At 39.5% G+C, this 24,475-nt stretch overlaps 1 protein-coding gene across 3 annotated transcripts; it reads left to right on the top strand.

Moving 5' to 3' along the window:
- The first annotated feature begins 1,121 nt into the window (after positions 1–1,121).
- On the top strand, positions 1,122–24,390 carry ngfa (nerve growth factor a (beta polypeptide)). Of its 3 annotated transcripts, XM_083920016.1 has the most exons (4): positions 1,133–1,263; positions 3,743–3,822; positions 21,966–22,073; positions 23,238–24,390. In XM_083920016.1, the coding sequence occupies exon 4, from the start codon at positions 23,249–23,251 to the stop codon at positions 24,116–24,118; it is 870 nt and encodes a 289-aa protein (XP_083776142.1). In that variant the 5' UTR covers positions 1,133–1,263; positions 3,743–3,822; positions 21,966–22,073; positions 23,238–23,248; the 3' UTR covers positions 24,119–24,390. The 3 variants fall into 3 exon arrangements, with proteins under 3 accessions (XP_083776141.1, XP_083776140.1, XP_083776142.1); XM_083920015.1 differs by lacking the exon at positions 3,743–3,822 and having other exon boundaries at positions 1,122–1,260; XM_083920014.1 differs by lacking the exon at positions 3,743–3,822 and having other exon boundaries at positions 1,126–1,263.
- The last annotated feature ends 85 nt before the right edge of the window (positions 24,391–24,475 follow it).

Genomic DNA, 24,475 nt, shown 5'->3' with positions numbered 1-24,475 from the left:
TGTGTTATTTCTGCAGGGCCCATTTGCACCGAATAAAGTATTCTCATTAACACCAAAACAGCAGCTCAACGTAAAAGAATTTCTATTTTCCCAAGAGGAAGAGAAAGGGATGACACTGACACACAATCCTTTCTTTCTCTCATTTTTCTCTCTCTTTTTTCCCCTCCTCATTCTGTCTGTTGGAGCAGAGGACTGGGATGTCTGTCTGTTCAGTGCCAGGGGCTCTGACAATGATACGGTTAAGGTCAGAGAGAAGCTGTGAAAGAGAGAAACACACAGAACCAGAAAGCAAGGGTGAGAAGGCAAGACTGAGAGACAGGAAAATAAAGATGCATAAACAAGAGGGGGAGAGAAATGTCAGAGAGGGACTGTTGTGATACTGAAGCCTGGAGGCCCTGTTGAATGCAGGGTGTGGCTGATCCTTGCACCAGGTTGAGGGGATATCATAGTTGCATCGTTCGTCCGCTTGTTGCTTCATTTCCCATTTTCTCTCAGTTTGCCATTGACAAGTAGCAGGGATGAATTCCTGTTTGCAACAGACCATCAAACTTCTATTCTTGTTACTCCATGAATTTCATTGGACTATACACATTTTCAAAAGACTGTAATTATGATAATCGCATTGAAAAAACGGCAGCGACCATATTTCTGAAATAGTCGACAGAGGATATTGGTGGTTTAACCACACGCATGGCCGGGGCACGTTGCACTACCAAGTCCATATCTAAGGTTCTAATGCCAAGCAATAAATGACTCAGATGAAGAACAACAAAGACACTCTTGGGAGGCTTTTACTGCACAGAACAAACCCTGACCTCACCAGAAGGTGACATCAAGTCTCACATGAAAAGCAGTTGAATCATCACTGCGTGTAAGTTTCCAAAGATTTACGCAAAAGAGCACCAAGGATAAAACAGTGCATGGAAGGAGAGGATGAATAACAGCAGCTAGGTGCAAATTATGAGCAGTTGTACATTTTTTCTTTTTTGTCAACACGTGGAAAGGGTAGGCACTAGGACCTGCAGTCCTCGCTCCTGTGTGAGCCATACACAGGAGGGAGGGAACAGCTTTGGTACAAAACTTTTAGAATAATTCATTTCTCAAAGAGTGTGGGAGGGAGACAGACAAGAGTGGATGGCCCGAGACCTGGATTCACAGTTTTGGAGATTGGGATAATTCCGCCCTTGGCCTGGAGAGAGTGAGGTGGAATATAGCAGAGTTTATCTGGAAGTTCACTCACTGGGCAGAGCAGAGAACAAGGTGGTGAGTCTTACCTTGTTCTTTTAAAACTCTTTGTGGGGTGTGTGTGTGCATATAGGACAGAAAATAGATAGACAAATGAGAGAGGAGAAGAGTCTCTCTCCGAAGTTATCTTCATACCTGTCATTTAGTGAAAGTGAAGCCTCTGAATTGAGATTGAACTCAGCAGCAGCCAGCTAACTCCTCTGTTGGGGGGGAGACAATTCCAGCTGACTACTACATACACAGGGTACTAAGAAAACTTTCGTTGGGTGATAAATACTAGGTTTGTGTTGACAAAGTTCTTTCAACAGTAGTTGTGCAAGTATATACAGGTGGAGAAAGGGAATGGAAGAGAAGAGAGTGTAAGAGAAAGCGAGATTAGGGGTGAGGATAAGGGGAAAAAGGGGGTTCTCAAAAATTCAATAGGAACCAGTTCACTGTTCAGAAACTCCTGGGACATCAGGTTACCTTTATTCTTTCTCTCCCTCTCTCCCCCTTTTTTCTATCTGTCTCTCTCCCCTCTTTTTCTATCTGTCTTTCTCTCCGCTCATGTTACACAACCCTTAAAGGACTTGTAGATTCTGATGAGCTCCAATGTCTGACATGAAGTATGTTGCTGAGGTAACCCATATGTCTGGGTGGGGCCTAGTGCTTGTATGGGTGCGTAGCTGATCAATATTTTACACTCCAATATGTATATTTGTGCGCAATTATTGCGCGTGTGTATGGAAGTATGTGTGCTTAGCACAGACCTCATGCCTGCCACTCCTACCAGGGAATTCCTTTCGGCTTTGACAGGGGAGGAATGTCACTGTGAACAAACATTTACGCGCACAAACAAACATCACGCTCTTCTGCAGTGTCTTGTTGGTGCAGTCATCTGGTCAGACATATTAAACCTGTTGATAAAGTGAATCTGAAGATGTAAAACAAATGTAGGTGTATGAAAAAATCCTAAATACAAAAAGATCAACTCATAATTTTGTCACCCACACACATATCCGTAAACTGTCTGGCTCTACATTATTGTGTGTGTGTGTGTGTGTGTGTGTGTGTGTGTGTGTGTGTGTGTGTGTGTGTGTGTGTGTGTGTGTGTGTGTGTGTGTGTGTGTGTGTGTGTGTGTGTGTGTGTGTGTGTGTGTGTGCACGCATCTGTGTTGGATAAAAAAAGCTTATCAAAACCAGCGAGTAAAGCGCTCTCAACCAAAAAGGTGCTTCGTCCTGTACAAAAATAAATGTTCGAAATTAAAGATTAACCAAAAAAGGTGGGGAAAATTAAATTTTATATGTGTTGGTCTTGTGAAGATACACACACGGTGGCTTTGCACATACAATCATGCCATCGTCGTAGAAGGCAGCCTGTCGTTTGATACCGACGCACAATGCACCCTTGAGCTTCTGTTTAAAATGCATAGGGCTTTCAACTGTAAGGTGGGGTTGTCAAGACCCTAGAGATAAACCAATCCATTTTTTTCTGATCCAATCTGATAGATGGGCTGAGCGTATCGGCCGATACCCAATACCGATCCGATACTACTGTTGAATGAATGAAGCGTATACCTTGACATGTGAGTGAAGGCATCAGGCTTGACATAAACATTTGTTGTCAAACAAGGTAACAAATAAACACATATAAATGTACTTATTATTTATAAACAAATAACAAAGTGTACATTATCAGCAAAAATAAATAAATAACAGTTCCATGTAAAGTGCACTGAAAACAGATATTTTTAAATTTTATATAAAACCCTAACCGGTGTTGTAAACATAGAATTGAAGTGATAGATCACTGTAACTGTATTGCTGTGTATGATATTAATAAAAAAGAAATGACTGGATTGGCCTCATTGATCCCATTTCCAATTGAGCTAATTAGTCAATATCGGAGCCAATATCCGATCCAGGTATCGGATCGGTGCATTTCTACACGATAGTAGAATTTCAAAGTTGATACGGATACCCAGGAAAATAATCGAAAAGTGATGCAGTTTGATGCAGAATTTTTAAAATAAAGATAAGAATATTAGAAACATCAATAACAGCACTTTTAAAGGTTGTCTGTCATAGTGAAAATAAGAAAGATAACACATAACTGTAGGGTGTATGACAAATACTTTCAAACTCTCGTTTGTTTTATTGTGTTTTATATATTTCAGGGATTTCTATGCGCATTACATGATTCCATGAAGGAGGTTAAACCTTGGATTCAGTTGGTGAATAGGTTGTTGTTAGTCAGGGCAGGACAGTTACTGTTTATTATTAGACGCTTGCTGCTTGCGACTCATTTACATCCTACAGCCTTTCCCTTGTCGTTAGCCTCGTATGCTAAATATTTCCAAATGGCACTTTTGCTTTGTTCATTTTCTACTAAAACTTATAGTAAAGGTCCCCCAGCAGCAGCGCTAGCAGTGTTCAGCCAGCTCAGTTATTACCGTGATGAAGCAGCGTTCATGTTTCAGAGAGACGAGCTGTAGCTTCTGTCTTGTTTTGTCCGCAGCGCTGCTGGCTGACGTTACACGTCAACTGGAGGAGGCGGAGGCTGCACTGTTGATAGCAAAAGTATGAAAACTTTTGCAAGTAAGTATCTAATCGGAAACAATTTTTTGTATCAATTATTTTCCGAGCATCAATTTTTTTGTCAGCCTTACTGTACCCTTTAGCGGCAAAATTCAATGCTCAAAGCAAGTGCTCTATAATTAAGAGTGACTAAGTGCATGTGGTGAGGTGGTCGGGTGGTGGTTGGGTCACACAAACACAGGACTCTCACCCTGGAGACTGCTGTTCATGTCCCGTGCTTCACTGTAGTTACGTTAAACACTTTTTTTTAAACCCCACCCTAACCAAGTGGCTTCTGTTTCATTGTCATTGTTCTGTCACCCTATTGACAGTGATACAGATCAGATGATACAGTAGATCTATACCATGTCTCAAACATAGAAATGTCAACAACCAGAAGAAAGTGTACTTTCTTACATCATTTAAAGGCTAGATAAGAAGTCAGTTGGGTTAAAAAAAAAAGAAAAGAAAAAAAAATTGTTGCGTTAACCAACATTTAACCAACTATGTGTCCCTAGGCTCCTCATCTACAGTTGAGTCTGTCTGATGAAAAACAGCTTAAGCCATATAAACTATTGGGAGAAAAAATGTACTACACACTGTGTGTGTGTGTATGTGTGTGTGTGTGTGCGTGTGTGTGTGTGTGTGTGTGTGTGTGTGTGTGTGTGTGTGTAGGGCAGATGGACAGTGCTGTTTTCCCCTGCAGACAAAGATGTCTGTGATTATTCATGACCCTCTCAGGTTTCCCTTTGAAGCTGAATTACAGCTTTCCCTATGTTAGCACCTGTGTGTGCATGTATATGTATGTGTGTGTGTGTATATAAATATATAAATAAATAAATAAGGTACACAACATTTACTACTTGTTATGGAACAAATATCGAACTAACTCAATTGTTACTAAGAATGCATTAGTTTACGGCACCAACATAATATTGGCTTAACTTTACAGAGTACAATAATTGATAGAAAATCACAGATTTTTGTCTCTTTTTGTCAATAATACATAACGTGTATCCTTTGCAATCTTGGATGTCAGATGCAAACTGTTTTGTACAACCAGCAACGCATCTGTGACAGTTTTAAGGTAAAGCTTGTGTGTCTATCAGTGGGTGAAAAAAAAGCATATTTGCCGCAACATAAACAAATAGAAGTACAACTGGGGAACGAGGACCTTTGCCTAGGTCATGCCATAGTTGCAATGTTAAGAAAAGTGCAAATAATTTGTGTATTCACCCTGTAAGTTAGATCCACTCCACTCTCAAAATTGAATGGGTTCTTCCTTGGCCCATGCTTCACCCTTCAATCAAGTTTCATCGCAATCGTTGGCAACAAATAGTTTTTCCGTAATCCTGCTGAGAAATAGCACAAACCCATAACCTCCTTGGTGGAGGTGAAAACATGAACACTGGATCAAAACGTCACACATCACTATTCAGTAAAGTTAAGCCAGTATTGCATCAGTAGAAGCACAGATTTTTGGTTGGCTGCAGCTACTGCATTTTAACTGAAAATGCTCTATTCATTCATGAATAAGGCATGCCAGAGACTGCATATATTTAAAAAAAAAAGACATCCTGTTTAGAGCACATATGCATTAATATCCAAACATCTCATTATTAGATACAGCCATCAGCTGTGCTAGATGGCGTTTGTCAGTAAACTAGAAAGTGGTTGATAGATTTGTTCCCTACATGGTATCTTGGGAGTTTGTGTACATTTATTCTCAAGTTTTATTTAGTTCATGATACGCATTCATGCATTTTCATTTTCAGGTGTGTGGGCATTAATGCATTGATCAATTACAATACTACACCTGTGTCTTACAAATGATACTTGTCATTCAGTTGCAAATATCAAATAAATAGAGGCTGTACTGTGTCAGTACTATCATCAGATTTCAAGAAGGATTTGAATGTTGTTTTGTCCGGTTCTCTTCAGTGTGATGACACAACATCATGCTATCATCTTAACATCTTAACACAGGCATGCAAATCTATGAAATTGTACTCACTCAGATTTTGAAAGAAAAAAAGATCCACCCCTAAACACATAAAGGATGGAATGGTGAGCTGTCTAGACTGCAGCGTGTTGTATAGGACACCTGGGCAGGGGAGAGGCTGCAACAGCACACCTGGACTGTCAATTTAACTGTGACTATTTAACCTGAGGGCCTAAAACCAGCCTCACTAACCCTTAAAGTGACACTACTAATGTGAATGGTCCTGCAATGCTTTTCCTTTCGCCTGAACACAAACCTTTTAGGTATATTACAAACATCGTTATTCTTGTAACACCTGTTGTGAAGCACTATACTGGATTTGGTGCAACAGAACACAACAATATGGCCCAAAATACAAAAACAAGGGATAAGGATAAGCGATGTGGCATTTGTTAAAGTTCATTATTTCCGCTGAAGCCCTATTGTTTTTGTTCTCATTCTTATTATTTTTCATAGCTAAAAGTGTTCATGCAACAAAAACTGTACAAACAAAATTGGCAGGTGAGTTGCAATTCCACCCACTACTCAGGCACAATCAATTACACTCATTAACCTCAAGGTGGCGCTGTAATAAACAAGTTTATATTTTAGCAGTTATTTCAAAAACAGCTTGGCTTACAGTCAAAATTCTCTCATTTAAATCTCTCAATTCATCTGCATTTTCTGCTCGAAAAATGTAAAATTATGTGATTATTTTCTCAATTTTCTCAAAATCCTATTCTCGACATCCTGTCTAAAACTTTTGGGCAAAAAATTTGTTCATGAATGCTTTGAACTATCAACCTGAAATCCGAGACGCACGATCAGGAGTTTTCACTCAATTGGTTGCATCGATTTGTACAAAAATCAGTTTGCATCTGGGGTCATGTCTAAGTCGATGTATAAAATTTGGTGAGGGTTGATTAAAAATTGCTGTGGCTTATTTCACATCCCAAACTTCAAAAAGTAAAAAAAGAAAAATCACCTGCACGTTCAGAATTTTGCCACTATAATTTTTCTAAATATGCTTGATCAATTAATATCTATATCTCCAAAATGCTTAATTCAGATGCTACCAAAACATTTTTTTTAGATTTATTTTTTTATAAATAAAATTTTATCTTCAGTACAGATTTGCACCGATAAGTGTCAAAAAGAATAATCGTGCATCTATCCTAGAATCACTTGCAGCACAATATAGACAGCATCAAAGCGTTTTAGACCATTATGTGACGTGATTTAATGGTGATGTTAAATTCAGAGAAAGTTTTCTATTCTAATACAGTGCCGCACATTTGTTTCAGAACAAAAAAGGTCAAAACCAACATAGCACCAGACTTACTAGAATGTTACTAAAAAAAACATTTTTTTTAAATACAAAAATGAAATCTGGGACAGTGCCAGCTGGCAACAAACTAATTAAGGATTTGTTCACACAGAACATGACGTCTGATGTTTATCAGATGGGTGTACCGGGAAGTGATATTAGTGGGTTAGCAAAGCTTGTTGAGCCTCAAGCCAGAGTTTTCGATGCCACAATCTTTTAACCTGGCTAGATCGACATAACTTATGCTGCACACCTAACCTGGTCCAAACCAGTTTGTGTTCAGAGTCTTGGATTGAAAAGAAGGTTCTCTTCAGAGGAAGAGAGTTTTCAGAGCCTAAATAGACCCTTATGATATTTTGATACGGATTCCCAGCTGAGGAAAAAGGAAAGATAAGAAAAGAAAAAAGATAGTGTAGCTAGCATAAGAGGTCTTATATCAGACCTTATCTCAGTACATCTGTTCAGCAAAACTAGCCAAAAACTATAGTGATTTCCACGTATCCATCATTATGGGACAGTGTTTCAGTTTAAGTTTAAGTCTGTGTAGTTGTTAGAATAGAGGTGATATAACATATTGATATGAGAATATATCTTTATCCTCTCCTCTGACACATGTGCTCTAAACGGAATCCAGTTTTCCCTTTCTTGTGAAAGTAAAGTACACAGACAGCACAACAGACATACATTGCCACCTTGTTGATCTTGCCCATGACAGTTTTACATAAGTTGGTTATGGTTAAGCACTAAAATGTTTCCCTGCGTTGCATTATTTTTTTGCCATCATTTGTTTTAGTTTTCTGTACATTTACAGAGATTGAAAATCTTCTGTGAGGTACAGTTGTATCCTGTTTTCTTGCAGTTCAGCCAGTTAATGGCAATTTTACTTGGATGGCACACATGGACAAGTTTGTTTGTGTGTGCTTGTTGAAGAGGCGCTAAGATTCTGTGCACTTTGTTGTTCATTGTTTCATCTCAAAAATAGATTAAATATATATATATGTTTAACCTATACAGAAATTTGTATTGTATTTTTGTATGTTGCTGTGTGACCTGCATTTTTAATGCAATATACATATTTTTTGCAAATATAATATTGTAAAGAGGGGCAGGACTATATGAGCACTATACTTCTACCTGTTTCCTCTTGGACAAATATTTTTTTGTGGTTGTTCTTTGAAGGATTCAATCAGAATTGATTCATCTGTTTGTGTTGTATCTTTGTGTTAAAGATTGTTCAAGATTAAAAAAAAATCAAATCAAAGTTGTCAAATTAAGTGAAACTGACACCACAATGTATCAAAATAATTTTTTTTAAAAATGAGTTCCTGCTTTTTACCTTTTCAGGGGCATGCTGTTTCGTAACATTTTTGTGCAGAACTTTTCATTACATACCATACAAACTTGTTGATGAGAATATGCTGATCAAAATCATATCACATTTGTTATAGATCACAGGTCAAAGATAATTGATGCTTAATTGCTGAACACAGACATATTTATGATATTATTGTTGTGCCTTTGCCTCCTGTGCAAGTCACATTCATTTAAATAAAACACAATGTTTTGTTCTCAAGGTACATTCAATGTGTAAAAGAACACATAATTAAGAAAAATAAAGAAAGAATATCTGTCTCTGACAGAGTATCTGAAATAGATGATGTTTAAACATCCAAGCTTCCCTGTTTGGGTAAAAATGAGGAGATAATAATTCATGGGTCAAAACATAAACTCAAGCCCTGCTTTGGTTATCTTTTGGGTCACTATAGCAGTATACCACAGGTCAGTGCACAGACAGGGGTAAGAACATCTGGTGTAAAGTGAGCCAGCTGAAGTGTTCCGTCTGGAATCAGTGGGAGAGGTAAGAGGTCAGAGTTCGGGCTTGGGGGGGTTATGTTTGTGTTTGTGGAGGAAAACAGGGTTCTGAAGGTCACCGCAGGTTAGAATCCTGAACACTGTGGCACAGACACATGACATCAGTTACTTTCTGCAGTAATTGTCATTGATGTTTCCTTTGCAAACAACTTCCCACAAAGTTTAGGAGAAAAAGTATTCAATCACAGCCAATGTTGTTTGACATTTGTACTGGATTTGGACATAATGGTTGTCAGACATGAGCATATTCTTTTATCCCGGCAACCCTTTCCTCCATATGGACCTGGTTTTCAGCACTGTAAAAGAATCAAGAATAATACACTCTCTTGTTTGGATGCATGTTCTGTATACATCTAAAATTGAAACCAGGACTGTTAATGCAGTCTTTGTGCTGAAGATCTGGTTCCCACAGGTGCTCCATTAAAGGGTTAGGTTTGCCTGTGTCTGCCAGTTTCTGTTCCATTTGTCTGCGCACATGTACGTGTGTGCTCTGTGTATGCTTCCAAAAAATGACAACTAAATGTGTAGACATGCCTGCTCATTCCACATTAAATGCCTCTATGACTTTCAGTTATGACTCGCTCTGCTCTCATGCATGTGCACGCAGCCCAAACAAACAGTAGCTGATAAATCAGCAAATTACTGTTCTTACAGCTACAATAACAGTGTTGTGGTCATAATCTGTTGACTAAGTGCACGTCTGGTGTTTTGAATTGTTCCACCGCAACCTCTTTTTATGTTTGTGTGTGTGTGTGTGTGTACTATGGGATTAAAGTGATGACACTGTCTCACTCTCGCTTTCATTCAGTTTTTTTTTCTCGATTGTTAGGTTACTATAGCTTGTCCGGACATGAAATTCTCCCTAGTTGCCATCAACAGAACAAAAATACTTTAGATGTTTTCAAATATTTAAATTCACCTCGAAGCCTCAGATAAGATACAATTAGCATTTGCTATCAAATGCTGTGTTATAAACACAGTTTAAATACAATCATCTGTTCTTGCAAATTACCATGTATTCTGAGAGATCAGGTTTACTCCAACAAAGAAAGTACAGAAGAAAAAAGTACATAAACAACACCAGCATTAGAGGAATATGGTTTGTACATGTGTATGAGCAATGTGGATGTGTACGTGTATATGTATACATGTGTTGGTGTTGGATACTCATCAAAAAAAGACACACACACACACACACACACACACACACACACACACCCTATCGCCCAAGGATACAAGTGAAGCCACTTATTATGCACTTCTTGGTATTATACCGATTGTGGAATGCACAGTATACAGGAGGCTGAGCTACTGGCTAGTCATAACAGATTGGTCTCTTACACAATGAGCAAAAATTAATAAGGCATCATTCTTCTTATTGTTGTTTTAGCCAGACACGATCCTAAAAACTACAAAGGTGTGAAGCACTCACAGTTTTCTGCACATCTGCCTTCAAACAATCAGTTTTATTTGTAATCTAGTTTTGTTTTAGTTTAAACCTGAGGATCGATAGCGTGTTTTGGGGAGGGTGACGCTGTAGGAAGCCATTTCTCTCTTCTGGATTCTCTGTAAAGCTTGTGCATCAAGCTACATCGTAAATGTAAATTCATCCAAACCCTTGCTGCAGGTCACACATACAAACAGACATGCTAGAAAGTAGCCACTATATCTCTTTCACCATAACTCCGCTCACACACTGAACATGGCATGTTGCTAACAGACAGAGGATGGGCCTGGGAGGTCCCACGCAGACAGGTGGTTGACATCAGCGAGGGAGGGAAGGGAGATTCGGACTCAGTGAGATAGGAGACAGAGAGAGACAGAAGCAGAAGGAGGGAGAGATGACAGAACGATGTGCAGACCACACAGAATAGCGAATGGCCGGGTCAAGTCTTTAGTGAGCAGGGTGAGACTGTAATCAAACAAACACCAGGAGTGACGACAAGATCACATTTTTACACTCTTCAGAGAATTCAGCAATGTCCTGACAAGACCATAAATACAAGTACAGCAAAGTGATAGTAGCCCCCTAGTCGGTTATGTTCGGTTAAATAGAAATCACCAAATACTCAAAAGTGGTCTCAGTAAGTGTCACATTAGCATTTAGCACTACGATGTTAGCATGCTAACATTCATTAACAAAAAATTAAACATGAAGCTAGGGCGGGCCAATATATCAATATTATATCTATATAGTGATATGGGACTATAGATATCATCTTTGATATTGGATGTCGTAATATAGCATAAGTACTGTCTTTTCCGGGTTTTAAAGGCCACATTAACGTACAGTGATATAATTTTCTGAAATGACTAGACTGTTCTAGCTGTTCTATTATTTGCCTTTACCCACTTTATATTCATTATATCCAAATAACTGATAACTGAAATACTGAAAATGGGATATTTGATTTCCTTCCTATCGCCTACAAAAAGTACAGCACGAGCCAATGCAGATGTCATTAATGCAGGTATTAGCTCATAAACTAAAGTCTTGGTAGTTAGATGTTGAGATATTTTTCCTGAATTGCCAGTGGCACTACAGGAAAGAAGTCTCTGTAAAAGATTTATCCTCTGGTATTGTTATCCACTGAGCCAGGCCGTTAGCATGTCCTATAGCAAATCAAAGCACTTTGGGCTGCATTTCATGTATGAAAGGTGCTATAGAAATAAAGTTTATTAAATAAATAAATTAAGATTTGGGGTTAATGCCTATAGGCTGTCAGTTATGCATGATGAGTGAGTGAGTTATTTACCTGCTTAAAATCAGTATCCTGGAATGAGACACTTAATATCTACATGCTTCAGAGGTGGCGTGCTGGCACAACCGGACCAAAAGAAAATGTAATTAAGGTTAACAAACCAATTCCATGTTACACTGATTGTTGCACTGAAAGTTGAAGGAAAAGCTCAATGTTCCATGCTCAACCAGAGAACCTTAAGTGTGCTGTAACAGCCTTTCAAACACTGTCTATACTTTTGTTAACTTAAGCTAATTTTCATTACAGAACTTTTCTCCTCATTATTAGCTATCCTCCCCATGCAGCAATTCATAAAAATATGGCAAATAGTTATATGCTTATTGTGTAGTGCATACATGCATAACTTAATCTCTGATGTAACATATACCCAATTTGCGTCTATGGGCCCACACCCATGCTCATGGCATTAGAAGCGCAGCAACGGAAAAACTTGGGTGTCTAAGTGAGCACATCTGTCTCGCCCATGTTTCACTTTGTGAAATTTACCTGGGTGACTCAAGATCACTTTGTTTTTTTGTTGTTTTGGCAACATACACTCAACACTGCATGCAAATCTGTATGCCGACTTCGACGCATAAGCTGTGAAAGACGCAATTAAAGCACATCAGATTGTAAGATCAAAGAAAGTCAAATCAAACTTAAGATGCGATTCAGTTCATGAACAACTGATAATCAGTGATCTTTATCAGAAACACAACAGGGATTTATTTATTTAGAAATCTAGATTTAAACGTGACCTCATCAGTGTCCAGTCAAGTTTAAATAAATCAAATTCATGCGGTTCTAGTTATAGGTAATATCTGAGAGGATTTGTATCAACATGAGCGAACCTCTGCTTGGACAACATAACAATTTTGAAGTTCTGCTCCGGTGGATGCTCTGAGAGTAAATACGCAACATTGGCTACAACACTTCTGAGACCGTTTCTCTGCCGACTGTTCAAGGAATGACTCAGCAATGAAACTCCATGTGTCTCTTACTCCTCAACTCTTTGCAACTCCTTGTAGCCTTAATTTCATCCTCCTCCCCTGTCCTTGAACTCCTCTTTTTCTCTATTTCTGCTGCCCTACAACCTTGTACTTAATTCCTCTGCTTCTTTGTATCACATGCTCCTTTATTTGCTAAATTCCCAAGACATCTCATTGCCCAACTGTACCCCGCCCTCCATTACTTGTTGCCTCTCCCTATCCCTTGATGTTTCTGATTCCTTCCTCTCCATCCCACTGTCTACATCACTTTTGTGGCCAGACCGGCATTCCTGCCTCTGGTCCTCCTCCTCTCGGTGCTCCACTGTGGGATATTAGATCCTCACCAAGAAAGGGGAGTTATTATCATGGCCATGCCAAATGATTAAACACTTGTCATGAGAAGATTGTTGAATGTCAAGGTCATAAAAACTAGGGGTCTGGAAAACATGTTAATCATTGTGTTCATCCTGCCTTCAAGGCCTAGAGGACTGGCCTCCCACATCTGCTGGACCAGTGCAGGAAGAGAGTGGGTTGACAGGGGATGGGCCATGGGTTGTAGAGAGGAGAAAAACGGGGAGAGAAGACCTTTCACTCATACAGCCATGGTGCTCTGCTGGTGTCCAAGCTGCCAAGAGTTCATTATATGGACATTAAACCGCATCACAAAATTCACTGTCTTTAAGGACCTTTTAAAAGTAAATTAATCAAAAGAGTGATGGTAGTTGTGTCAGAAGCTAAGACGTGTTCCCATTGCAAAATTCGGTCAAGCCATACTGACTGGGTGATGCCAATCGCCATTGACTTGCTTGGACTGAAAGATGGACAAAAATGTATAACTTGTGTTTCTAAATTTCCAAAAGTGTACAATATAAGAAAAGAGAATGAGCAGATATCAAGACCAGACAAAAAAAGCAGGTGCAGCTAAATGGTTTGTTACAAAAAAACAGCTTGAGTCTCTGAAACAGAGCGATCTACTGCTAGCAACAACTAGCAATGTAGCTAAGAAGGCACCATTTAATAATACAGTCAGGAATGCATGAGTGGTTGCCAACCAAAAGGGAGCATCCAGCACGATTACTCTTGATTTTCTACCATAATGTGCCTGGTAATATAAGTTCACATTACTTCAAGCCAGTTGCATTCACATTGCTAGAGGAATGGGCTCACTCATATTACAATGAATACTGAATACATTGTAATGCTTGTCTAAATGCAAGGATAACATATGACTCACCTGTTCATGAACATCTCCAAAACATTCATATTACATCGAAAAGGTAGTTTTCTTTCCCCTGGGAACATACTAGAAACCACAATATTAAATAAACAAACAAAATACCATACCAATGATATTCCTTAGTGTACAAAGAGCTGCATTGTTTCAGTTTACGGTTTCTATTTCCAACTATCATTTCTTCCAAATGCAATTAGTGCTGAATTTTGCCTTCAGCTAAAATGCTGTTTAGTTTGGATTTCTTTCACGAACATCACAAGGATTCAATCTTTCGGTTATGATGAAACACTGTTCCACTTACTGTAAGACAATGTGTGACAACAGGGAAATGGCTGAGGAACATTGTGTCTCTGCTTTGTCTCAGGGTTGCCCTTGCAAATAAAAAGCGACTCTGGAACAAATATTGTGCCAACAATAGAGCAGACTTCAAAGTTTTACCACATGCAGCATTATGCATAGCTGAAGCCCAGAGAGATACAGTCTGAGCGAAACTTAAATCCTGTGGTTCCTGGAACTGTGCTTCAGTATTTTGGACAGGAAAGGGAGCCATGTCAATGTTGAAGTGCCTTTGCGCCTTGCTACAACAAAGAGAAAGTAAGACGTCAAGAGTGTATGATGACTTAAACTTAATTTTATACTTATTACTAATATAGATAGACCTAACATTCAGCTAAACTGCACTGACACACCTTTCTCCTCTTGAATCAATACTTTGACAGCTACTTTTGTTGGACAGGTTGATTTGGTTAAAAAAAAATAGAGTAAAAGTGGAGCCATATGCAGACACAAGTCCCACTGTTTTAGTTATCCCAGTCCCAAGACAAATTAAGTCCACTCAGAATACTAATTGAAATCTTATTCTGTTTACTTTTCTTCTTTGGAGTAATCATTTTACAGAATCTGAAGCAGTAGCCCACAATGCAAAAAAACTAAATCCACAAACAGTCGAGACAGCCAAGTTGGAAGACAAGTAGGGTCAGATCAGTGAGAGGTTCCAAGGATATGACCAGAAGATGGTTGTGTAATTTCCCCAAAACACAAGGAAATGATAGAGCGGATCCACAAGAGCACTGCTCTTTACCTCTACACACGCTCTTGCACAGTGTTGAAATATGTTATTGCCGTTAAGACAGAAACTGTGATCTATCCAGAAAGATACTTCTGACCGTGAGAAAAAATATGAACATTAGGTCAAATTCCATGAGCAGAGAGGGAGAACCTGGATAAATGAGAGACAGACTGACAGAGAGAAAGACGCAGAGAAAGTCACGAAACAGCAGGATGAAGATGCTGGCTCATTGCCAAAGTGTGTTCCTTTTAGTTTCCACACCTTGGCTCACTGATTCCCTGATATTCTCAAGATGCCATGCACCGATACAAAAGCTTTTTTTGTTACCACTGCTGAGGAAGAGAAATACTTGTGTGAAATGGTGGTACAACATGGCACCATGTTCATTTACAATTTTATTACAGGTAAATTTGTTTGAAATGGTTGCTCATAAAACCTTTTGAAACAGATATATTTCAGAGGTCTTGTTGGCAGTATGTCACTGAGCTGGAAAACATTCAGTGGATGAGTGAAGTGTAAGTGTGGCTGCCAGAATATTCAGTAGTTGAATAAAAGGTCAATCTTTTGAAAGCTACTTGTTTTTAGTGAAAGTTGGAAACACGTTTACCTGTGTGTTGTACACGCCAGGCATATTTCATTGCTGCACCCAGTAAACCCATCAAGCTAATACAAGCTGAGGTGCACATATGTTCTTTTGTTCCATATCATAGCAGTTGCTCAGTTCAGTTCTGCAACAGTTTGTAGAATAAATGTTCTTTTGTTGGGCATATCTTACATCATTTGTCATCGTGCTGAGGAGTCAAATGCTTTAACAGGTTGTGTGTGCCTGTCACTTTCTTCCTGTGTTCCGAGGCCAGAGCAGCATAGTTTACTGTTTGAAGTATCACTGATGCACAACAGGTGCCCTGGTTCTCACAGAAAATGTCTGTTAAACATGAAGATGAGGGGAAAGGACAGGGCAGAAGCTGATCTCCTTTATCTCTGTTACTCACATTACGACTGTCTAAAGTCTGTGTTCACTTTTATTTTTTTTTTCCCCTTCAGCCTGGAATTAAAGCTACTGGCAGACTGAGAAACAAGAGGTGCAGAAAAATACCAATAATGCACACTTTTTCCTCGAATCACAGTATTATCTGCCATGTTTTGATGTGATAAGGTAACATGGTTAACACAAGCTGACGTGAAAGATAATTAAGACTTGCCCAATTGAATCCAATTCCTGAAGACCTCTCTCAACATGTTTTGTTTATGGTTTGCAACATCTACTTCTTCTACTTTGTTTACTGGCAGATTAAAACTATGCACTGTAGGCCAGTTTATTCGCTCAAAACCAGTCAATGGAAACACAACTAATACACATTTTTAAAGTTCACTTAAAATTCTCTTGACAATTGAATGGAAACAGTGATTTAAGTCCAATTTGATGTAAGGAAGTTTTAAGAATAATCAGGCTTCCTTAGTTTGATTTTCAGTATCACTACCATGCATGTCTTTGCACAAGTTTTTGTCGTTAGCAGTCTACAATGGAAATAATTCAGTGCAATTGAACTGGAATGTTCATTAATCACAGAATGAGTGAAAATCACTCTTCATCGTTGCACAGAAACACACTTTTGTGGATCTTCAAATGATAGTTTATATTAAATCCCATCTTAATATACTTCATTAATGTCTGTGGAAATGGACCAGGGCGCTGTGTGACAGAATTACAAGCACTCCACTATTTGTTGTTTTTTTTAAACTGATTTGTCGGGGTGGGGGTTTGGGGGGACAAATGTATTTTCCAAAGTTTATTTTGTAGTTCTGATGTTTTTTTTTGTCTGACCTGTGCAGTGTATCCCACATACAAGACTTTTAAAGTAGTTCCAAGAATAACTGGCTTCACTGACAGCCTCTCCAGAACGTTTGGAGAGTGTAACTTTATTGGGCTTTTAAAAAACACTGCATGACATCATTTTGCGTGACAAAACTTGATTCGTGGCAGAATCTTGGCTGTTGTATTTGTTTCACGAGACGGCTTGTCTAAACTGTGACGTGCAGCTTGTCTTTCCGTAGATGACAAGCTTCGATTACAACGGTGATTGAAGCAGTGGCTAGACGTGAAATGGAGTTATTGCAATGTGTGGTTCTGTAAAGGAATTTGATGCACATGTGAATTCTGTTGCAACCATCAGTTTTAACTTGGGAGTTTCATTTCAAATAAAATCTTCTCCAAAGCCAAGACTTCTTTGGTCCTCAAAGACTGATCCTTATAAGTCGTTGCCTTTCTCAAGCATTGATTAACGAGCATTCGATAGCAATTCTCTAGAGGAAACAAATATGTCTTCCAACATTTGGATGAGTGTAAAAGTAAAAAGAGAGCAAGTTGACCTGGCAGTCATCCCACTTGATAATTATTTCAAGTGGATGACAGAAGGAGGATCTGCACTACACTGACTTGATGAGAGACACAGAAATACTGTTTACCTTTCTCTGTTTCCCTCTGCATCACCCACTCTCCATCTCCTTTCTATCTCCGCAGCTGTCAGTCTCTCTTTCTCACCCCCTCATAATCTTATGCTGCTGTCATCGCTCCGAGAGAGAGGTGTGTGTTTGTTTTAGAGAACTGTTGACGTGGCCCCTGCACATCTTTTAACAAGGACTTGTATCTAATGACTAATGTATCACACATAGGAAGAAACCCCTGCTAAATGTAAACTAACCTCGGGTTGATGGCAGGCAACACTCCCCTAAACTGCTCATGTTTTGGCCCACCTGCCTTGTTGTCATTGTATCACAGTCAACACACTGTACTGTAATCACACTCAGTAATCTGGCAGCTCGAAGATAGCAGAGTCTGATCAATGGAGCATTTTATGAACTGGTACACTAAATGAAAATGTGTTACTAGTTAACGCTGCTTGGTGAGTACCAGTAAATGCGTGGCTGGGCTCCACTGCCTTGGGCTAGAAAATTAGTCTCCGTCTGATGTGTATTCCTCTCATGCTGCCTAATGATTGGTTTTCCAGGTCACAACTTAGCAGCTGCATGACTTTCTCTTTTTTCCACATACTGTCAGCAGCTTTGGCAATCTAGTTTAACCCGGTAGGTTGTGCCATGTGGTGCTTTGAACAGTAATGCCATTGCAACATCTGAAAGTCACAGATGACTCAAAGGTGGTGGTCTTGGTTTACAGTTTGACAAAGCCAAGGAATAGGGCTGGTATCCCTCCATACCAAAATGAATCAAAACTTCTCCAATCAATTCTTTTAGTATATAGAAAAGAAGAAAATATTAATACACTTCACTATCGTAATATTATGTTTGTGAAACTGTTTTGACTTTTACTCAATAGTTTTACATGCAAAGATTTGTGACGGAGTGGTTCATTTTGTGTTTTTCAAACCCCCAACTGCTAGATAGCAGTGCTGTAACTAAGCTTCCACTGCCATGTACCAAGTATGTTTATGGTGGTGTGTTCTTTATACTATGACAGTTTTCCTAAATCCCAATACATCGTCTTGCTTAAAATAACGTAATATATTGCATTGTAACCTCTGTATCATGATATGTATTGTATCGCCAGATTTTTGCCAATACACAGCCATTTATATGTTGGGTATCAAATGAAGAACTGTATTTGTATCAGTATCACTTTAAGGCTACTGGTGCTGGTATCATGATACCCAGTAGGGGTGCAACATATCATCAACAAGAGGGTTCTCAGTTCTCATCAATAAATGTGGTTCTATGAATAAGTACCAAGTATATTATATTCTTTTAAGAGAGCTTCGTAAGATTTGTTTGTAAGATTTTAAATTATATTTAAATTAACCTTGAACCATATACAGTTTATAGTATACATAATGAATTCATAAATAGGCTACAGAAATAAAATGAAAAACCTAGTGTATTTTTTGTATTCAAATAAATTAAATCAGTTTGCTTAACTTAAAAGTTAATGTCAAGCCCTCAACCTTATTCTGATAGCCCAGTTTGTCCTGAAAAAAAAATTGATTCATCGAGACATAATTGCGCGACTCATAAACCGAATAGTCAATTGTTCATTCCAGTCATTAGTTGCAGTCCTACTGGGGAATCATCCTTTGGTGAGAAACTGAACCTCCTTAGAGCAGGTGACACTAAAGTAAGACACATGACACCTTTTTACAAAGTCTGTTCTCATAGACATCCTCTTTTGTGCAAACTATAGAAGGCATGAATCATAAAAAGGATATCCAACAACTGCTTTGTTTATACCAGTGTATATTAATACAGCATGTTGAGTGTCTGGAAATAGGAACCATATTTTGTCTGTCATTTCTGTGGTATGCACTTAAATGGTTTTGGAATACCTTTGTCATTATTTGGCTGTATGTGAGCAGGACTGTCTCCTATACTAGATCTTATATTATTCAGGGCATCTCCCAAGTGTGTTTGATCATTGATGATGTTTGATTCCTGTTTTATCAGCCATATATGCCTTTGCTCCCACAGTTTGTTATAGAATGTACTGTACAGTCACATGTAAAATCCATTGCACCATTTCATCTCATATATCCTATTCCAGGCCAGTCAACACCGTGTAAATGTAGCTGAACTATATCAGCTTCCAGTGATACAAGAAGTACACAACTTCAGAAGCAGAAACTGCAACGCAAACAAACTCCATTGTGAACACATCCAAACCCTACCACAGTGATGTATAGCGTTGCATGTGTGCGCTGTTTGTTATTTTGCATACAGTATTTTTGTGAGTGGGTCAGAGGGATAGCCAGACAGATTCTGATCCAGTGCTGAAGTAATCCCATAAATCAGAGGTGCTCTCTAAACCACTCTGACCCCTGTGCACCTACGCTGCAGTGTTTACGCTGGCTCCACTGGCATTAAACACAAGCCACATATTTTTAACATTAGGATCCTCCAGGCTCACCCTAGGCCATGTAAATAGTGAGTTGCCCGTCAGCCGGGATCAATCAACTCACTGCCTGTTTGGACCAGCTCCATATGTGTGTGAGTGTGTAGGCGTGCGAGTGTGCGATTGTGTTTATTGAAGCCAAAAGATATCACAGGTCAGTTTCCAGAAAGTCGCAAACGACAGCTCCCTCTACCGAGACTGCTTGAATATTTTGCAGTTGCAATGCCAAACAGACCCTGTTGCAGTGGTTGAATATTCAAAAAGTTAAGTGAAAAAAAAAGAGATTTACATGTTAAAGTCCTGCATTTAAGTGTTTTAATGACGTGGAAAAAGTGCATATGGTTTAGCTGCAAAAGGTAAAAGCACTCATTATATAGAAACGCTACTTTTAGAGTCACAGACCATACTATGATTGAATTATTGTGACGGAGGAATTAGCATTTATTGTTATATACCTGTTTGAGGTGAAAAGCTGAATCCTTTCCTAAAAATTAACCAGTGACTATAGTAATAAGGTAGTGGAAAATAAGTATAAACTAGTATTAAAATAGAAATGCTCAAACAGAAAAGTAGAGAAGTACAAGTTCCTTAAAATACAGTACTTGAGTACAAACACATCACTATAGTTCCTCTCCACCATGGCCTTGTAGACAAACAAGTAGAAAACACAGTTCAAAGTAGTGATAGACCGATTAATCTGTCGGCCAATTAATTGGGCTGATAAATGCCACTAGTTTAAAGCGCCAAAATATTAAGAACTTGAGCTCTCTAGGCTTGTGGGAAAATACCTGAAAAGTGATTTAATTTCCTTAACCTCCCGCATGCATCCAAGTTACTATTTCCAATGGGAACAGTGACATTTTAATATTTTTCAGCTGCTTGACTGTTGACTTTGAATTCTGGTCTATACAGGCAACACTGACCTCTTCTGGTTAGTGTGCTACACTGTGCAAACTTTGCAAACATGACTATGAAACACTTTGATATCCAGCATACACGTTCTACCGCTAACAACAAGGTTGCACAATTAAACATGCTGAGCTGAACATTTAAAATACTAAAAAAAAAAAAGTGTGGTATTCCAACGTACTAGCATGATGGGTTTTAAAGAACATTGCAAATGAGTCACAAATACTGACAAGCCAGTTTCAACACATCTCAGTTACCTTCTGAGTGTTTGTGTGAGAGGATGTGTGTATTCATACACACCTCGGCATCTAAGCATGCAAAGTATTTATGAAAACAACCTTACAAGCATTCCCACATACACATCAATGACACGTGTCTAAGAAAGACACTGGTTACATGCGTTTGCATGATGAATGTTGGAGTGCCTTTCCATCAATATATACGTAACATCTAATGAGGTGTGAAATGCTGCACATTCCAAAGCCAAGTCTTAGCTCTAAGAGTTAAACATGGTGAGTGTGTGTGTGTATTTTGCAAGAGATAAGGTCAGATAATGGTAAATTGTGTATGTTTGTGAGAGCAGTGGTTGTCAGGGAAAGAGATGACAGTTTTACTTACAGAGCACTATTTTATAGGAAGGTATCAATTGTGAAATTCTGGGTCGATGCAGCTGTTTTCTTTGTTGTTGTTGTTTCTTTTGGTTTTGTTTTTTGTTGTTATTCAGCCCCAAGTAAACAAAAGAGATCATTATTGGAAAAAAAATAACTGAACTGAAGTCACTCAACCCTTCATTACGCTATCTTTGAAGGAGCACAAATTCAATCACACAAACTTTCTTTCACATGAAAATGATTATTTGTTTGAAAAATAACTGCTTCAAAAGCCTTAACACAACATTTATCCAGCGCAAAATTGATGCAACAAAACCGATAAACATTCAGTGCATCCCTACTATTTTACTACTCGTTGAAACCAAACAGTATGTCAGTCTGAAAGAAGAATGTCCACTGTGCTGTCTCAAGAAGACAAAATATGTTCCATTTAGTCTTCTCTTTTCAGTAAAAATATCAATAGACTGCATAAGAAAAGCTGAATCGTGAATCAGTGATTAATTTAAGTATCTGGGCTGTATGTTTGTGTTACAGAGCTGTGGTTCAGGGGGTCCAGATGGCAGGCATGAGGAGCCCGGCCTGCACTGGAGTCTGGCTCTAGAGTCCACAGGGGCTCCCACTTCAACTGGACACATTCCACAGGTACACATAAACACTCACCACAGCAACATGCAAAAACAAGACACATCCACATTTAAGAACCAGAGATGTTCCTGTGAAGGCTAAAATGGACACCCAAAGCACTTATCTTAAAGAAAACACAGCATAACTAGATCTGTAGGACAAGACTAATTCTGATTTACAGCAAATGATTATACAGTTAGATTGGTGGGAAAGGGTACTCTTCAAGGGAGCATTCAAGGAATTCGCAGTAATGAGGATTCTGCTCAGACAGCCAATAAAGTTAAGTATGTCTATTTTTTAACTAGAACAAGTTCAAACCGCCAGAGGAAAATGTGGCCAAAACCAGCTGAGCCCATGCAGGCAGAAGTAATCAGACTGATATCTTTTGGCATTAGCAATAGGCAAACCAAAAAAATTTAAAAAATACACAGGCATGAAAATGAATAAACATTGCAATAGAGTTTCAGAAGCATAATGAACTGGCAAGCAAGCAAGCCATAAATGCCAATATCTATTAATTGATCACAAATTGACTATTGAAGAGCAAAGCACAGCAACCAGGCTTAACCGTGAAATGCAGCCATAGTTAACTAAACAACCTGTGGCCCACTGAGCAGACACATGCAATGTCACTGGCAATGAATGAAAGCACAAGTAGCACAACAGTTACTTTTTGCTTAGACCCCGGTAACGAGTCGATATCCAGTTAAAGGTCCTGTTACCGTGATTATTTCCTACTCCTTAAACGAGAAGCAGAACTTTGGAAACAACCAGCAGACATTGATAATTGACATGTTATCATGCCCGCTCTCTAATTTAATAATATACCGGCATGAATACGATTGGACGTTACTAGCCACTTGTGAATGAGCCAATTATTGTGAAGCATATTGCAGCCATCTGATGCCAATTAGCCACTACAAGCAAAACGGTGCTCTGCCTAAACTAACGCTTCATGGCCACATCCGGTTTTCAATGCTCTAACAAATGCCATCAAAGTGCCTATTTTGACCATTATTTTGACTGACAAATAAAACAAATCCTGACATTTGAGTAACTAATACTGTGTTTTCAAAAACCTTTGGTATTCCTATTTGAAAAGTGATTTTTTTATTTTCTTTCAATGAGCATGACATATAAGTGCTATATCATACATGTATGTTTGTCTTGTGCTTGGCTCAGGACGTGTGCCCATGAGGTCGTCACCACTGGTCCTGCTCCTCCTGATCGGCGTCCAGGCTGTACTGAACATGCGAGGTGGATTGGCCCGGTGCGCCGGGGCAGCCAACCACAAAGTAGGACAGCAGACAGCAGCCAATCACAGAGCAGGACAGCAGCAGACAGCAGCAGGGGACCACCATTCTTCACAGGAGCATCATAGGACCAGCCACCACAGGGCCAAGAGGCCCCATCGGGCACACACTTCACACACCCAGAATAGGATCCCTGTCGTTGGGCATTCCTCCCCTGACCCATCCAGTCCAGTTGTGGACCCCAAACTCTTCTCCAAGAGACGTTACCGCTCCTCGCCCCGCGTTGTCTTCAGTGAGGTGGCCCCATCACATGATGCCCTGGAAGGTGAGGGCTATGACATTGAAGGGGTGAGGGGGGTGAGGGTAAGGCGCAGAGCAGGATCACACACCATGCACCGAGGAGAGTACTCTGTATGTGACAGCATAAATACCTGGGTGGGCAACCTGACACGAGCCACAGACATAGCTGGTAATGAGGTGACAGTGCTGCCCAACGTTATAATCAACAACGTGGTGAAGAAACAGTTCTTCTATGAGACCACCTGCCGATCCCCCACGCGCAGAGGCTCCGGGACTGCAAACGCTGGAAGGACAGGGGGAAGGGGTGGCAAACAGGGCTCCAGATCAGGCAACCCGGGTTGTCGGGGCATTGACAGTCACCACTGGAACTCCTACTGCACCAACACACATGTATTCGTAAGCGCCCTGACCATCTTCAAGGAACGGACAGCCTGGCGTTTCATCCGCATCAACGCCGCATGTGTGTGTGTTCTCAGCCGGAAGTCTTGGGCGGGACGACTGGGGCACTAACTGGGGAGGACAACTCCTGACCACTGAACTATGAACCAAGCACACACATTTCTACTAAACAGCCACTGCAGCTTAATTGCCAATACTGTAATCCTCTTTCCCACCTCCAAACATACACACACACTCACTCTCTCTCTCTCTCTCTCTCTCTCTCACACACACACACACACACACACACACACACACACACACACACACACACACACACACACACACACACACACACACACACACAAACAACTTCATCTATCCAACCCCTTGGCCCCTGACCCTACCTCAGTCCGAGAAGTCCTGGTTGTTTTAAGTTATGAGGACTGCATGTCATATTTATGGTTTATACAATCAAATGAAAATGAA

This window comes from Echiichthys vipera (genome assembly GCF_963691815.1).
Source record: "Echiichthys vipera genome assembly, chromosome: 9".
Taxonomy (NCBI): Eukaryota; Metazoa; Chordata; class Actinopteri; order Perciformes; family Trachinidae; genus Echiichthys; species Echiichthys vipera.
This window is presented reverse-complemented; position numbering and strand designations above follow the sequence as displayed.

Bases quoted from the DNA above. Each gene is read 5' to 3' on its own strand.
- ngfa (XM_083920015.1), top strand. From the start codon at position 23,249: ATGAGGTCGTCACCACTGGTCCTGCTCCTCCTGATCGGCGTCCAGGCT.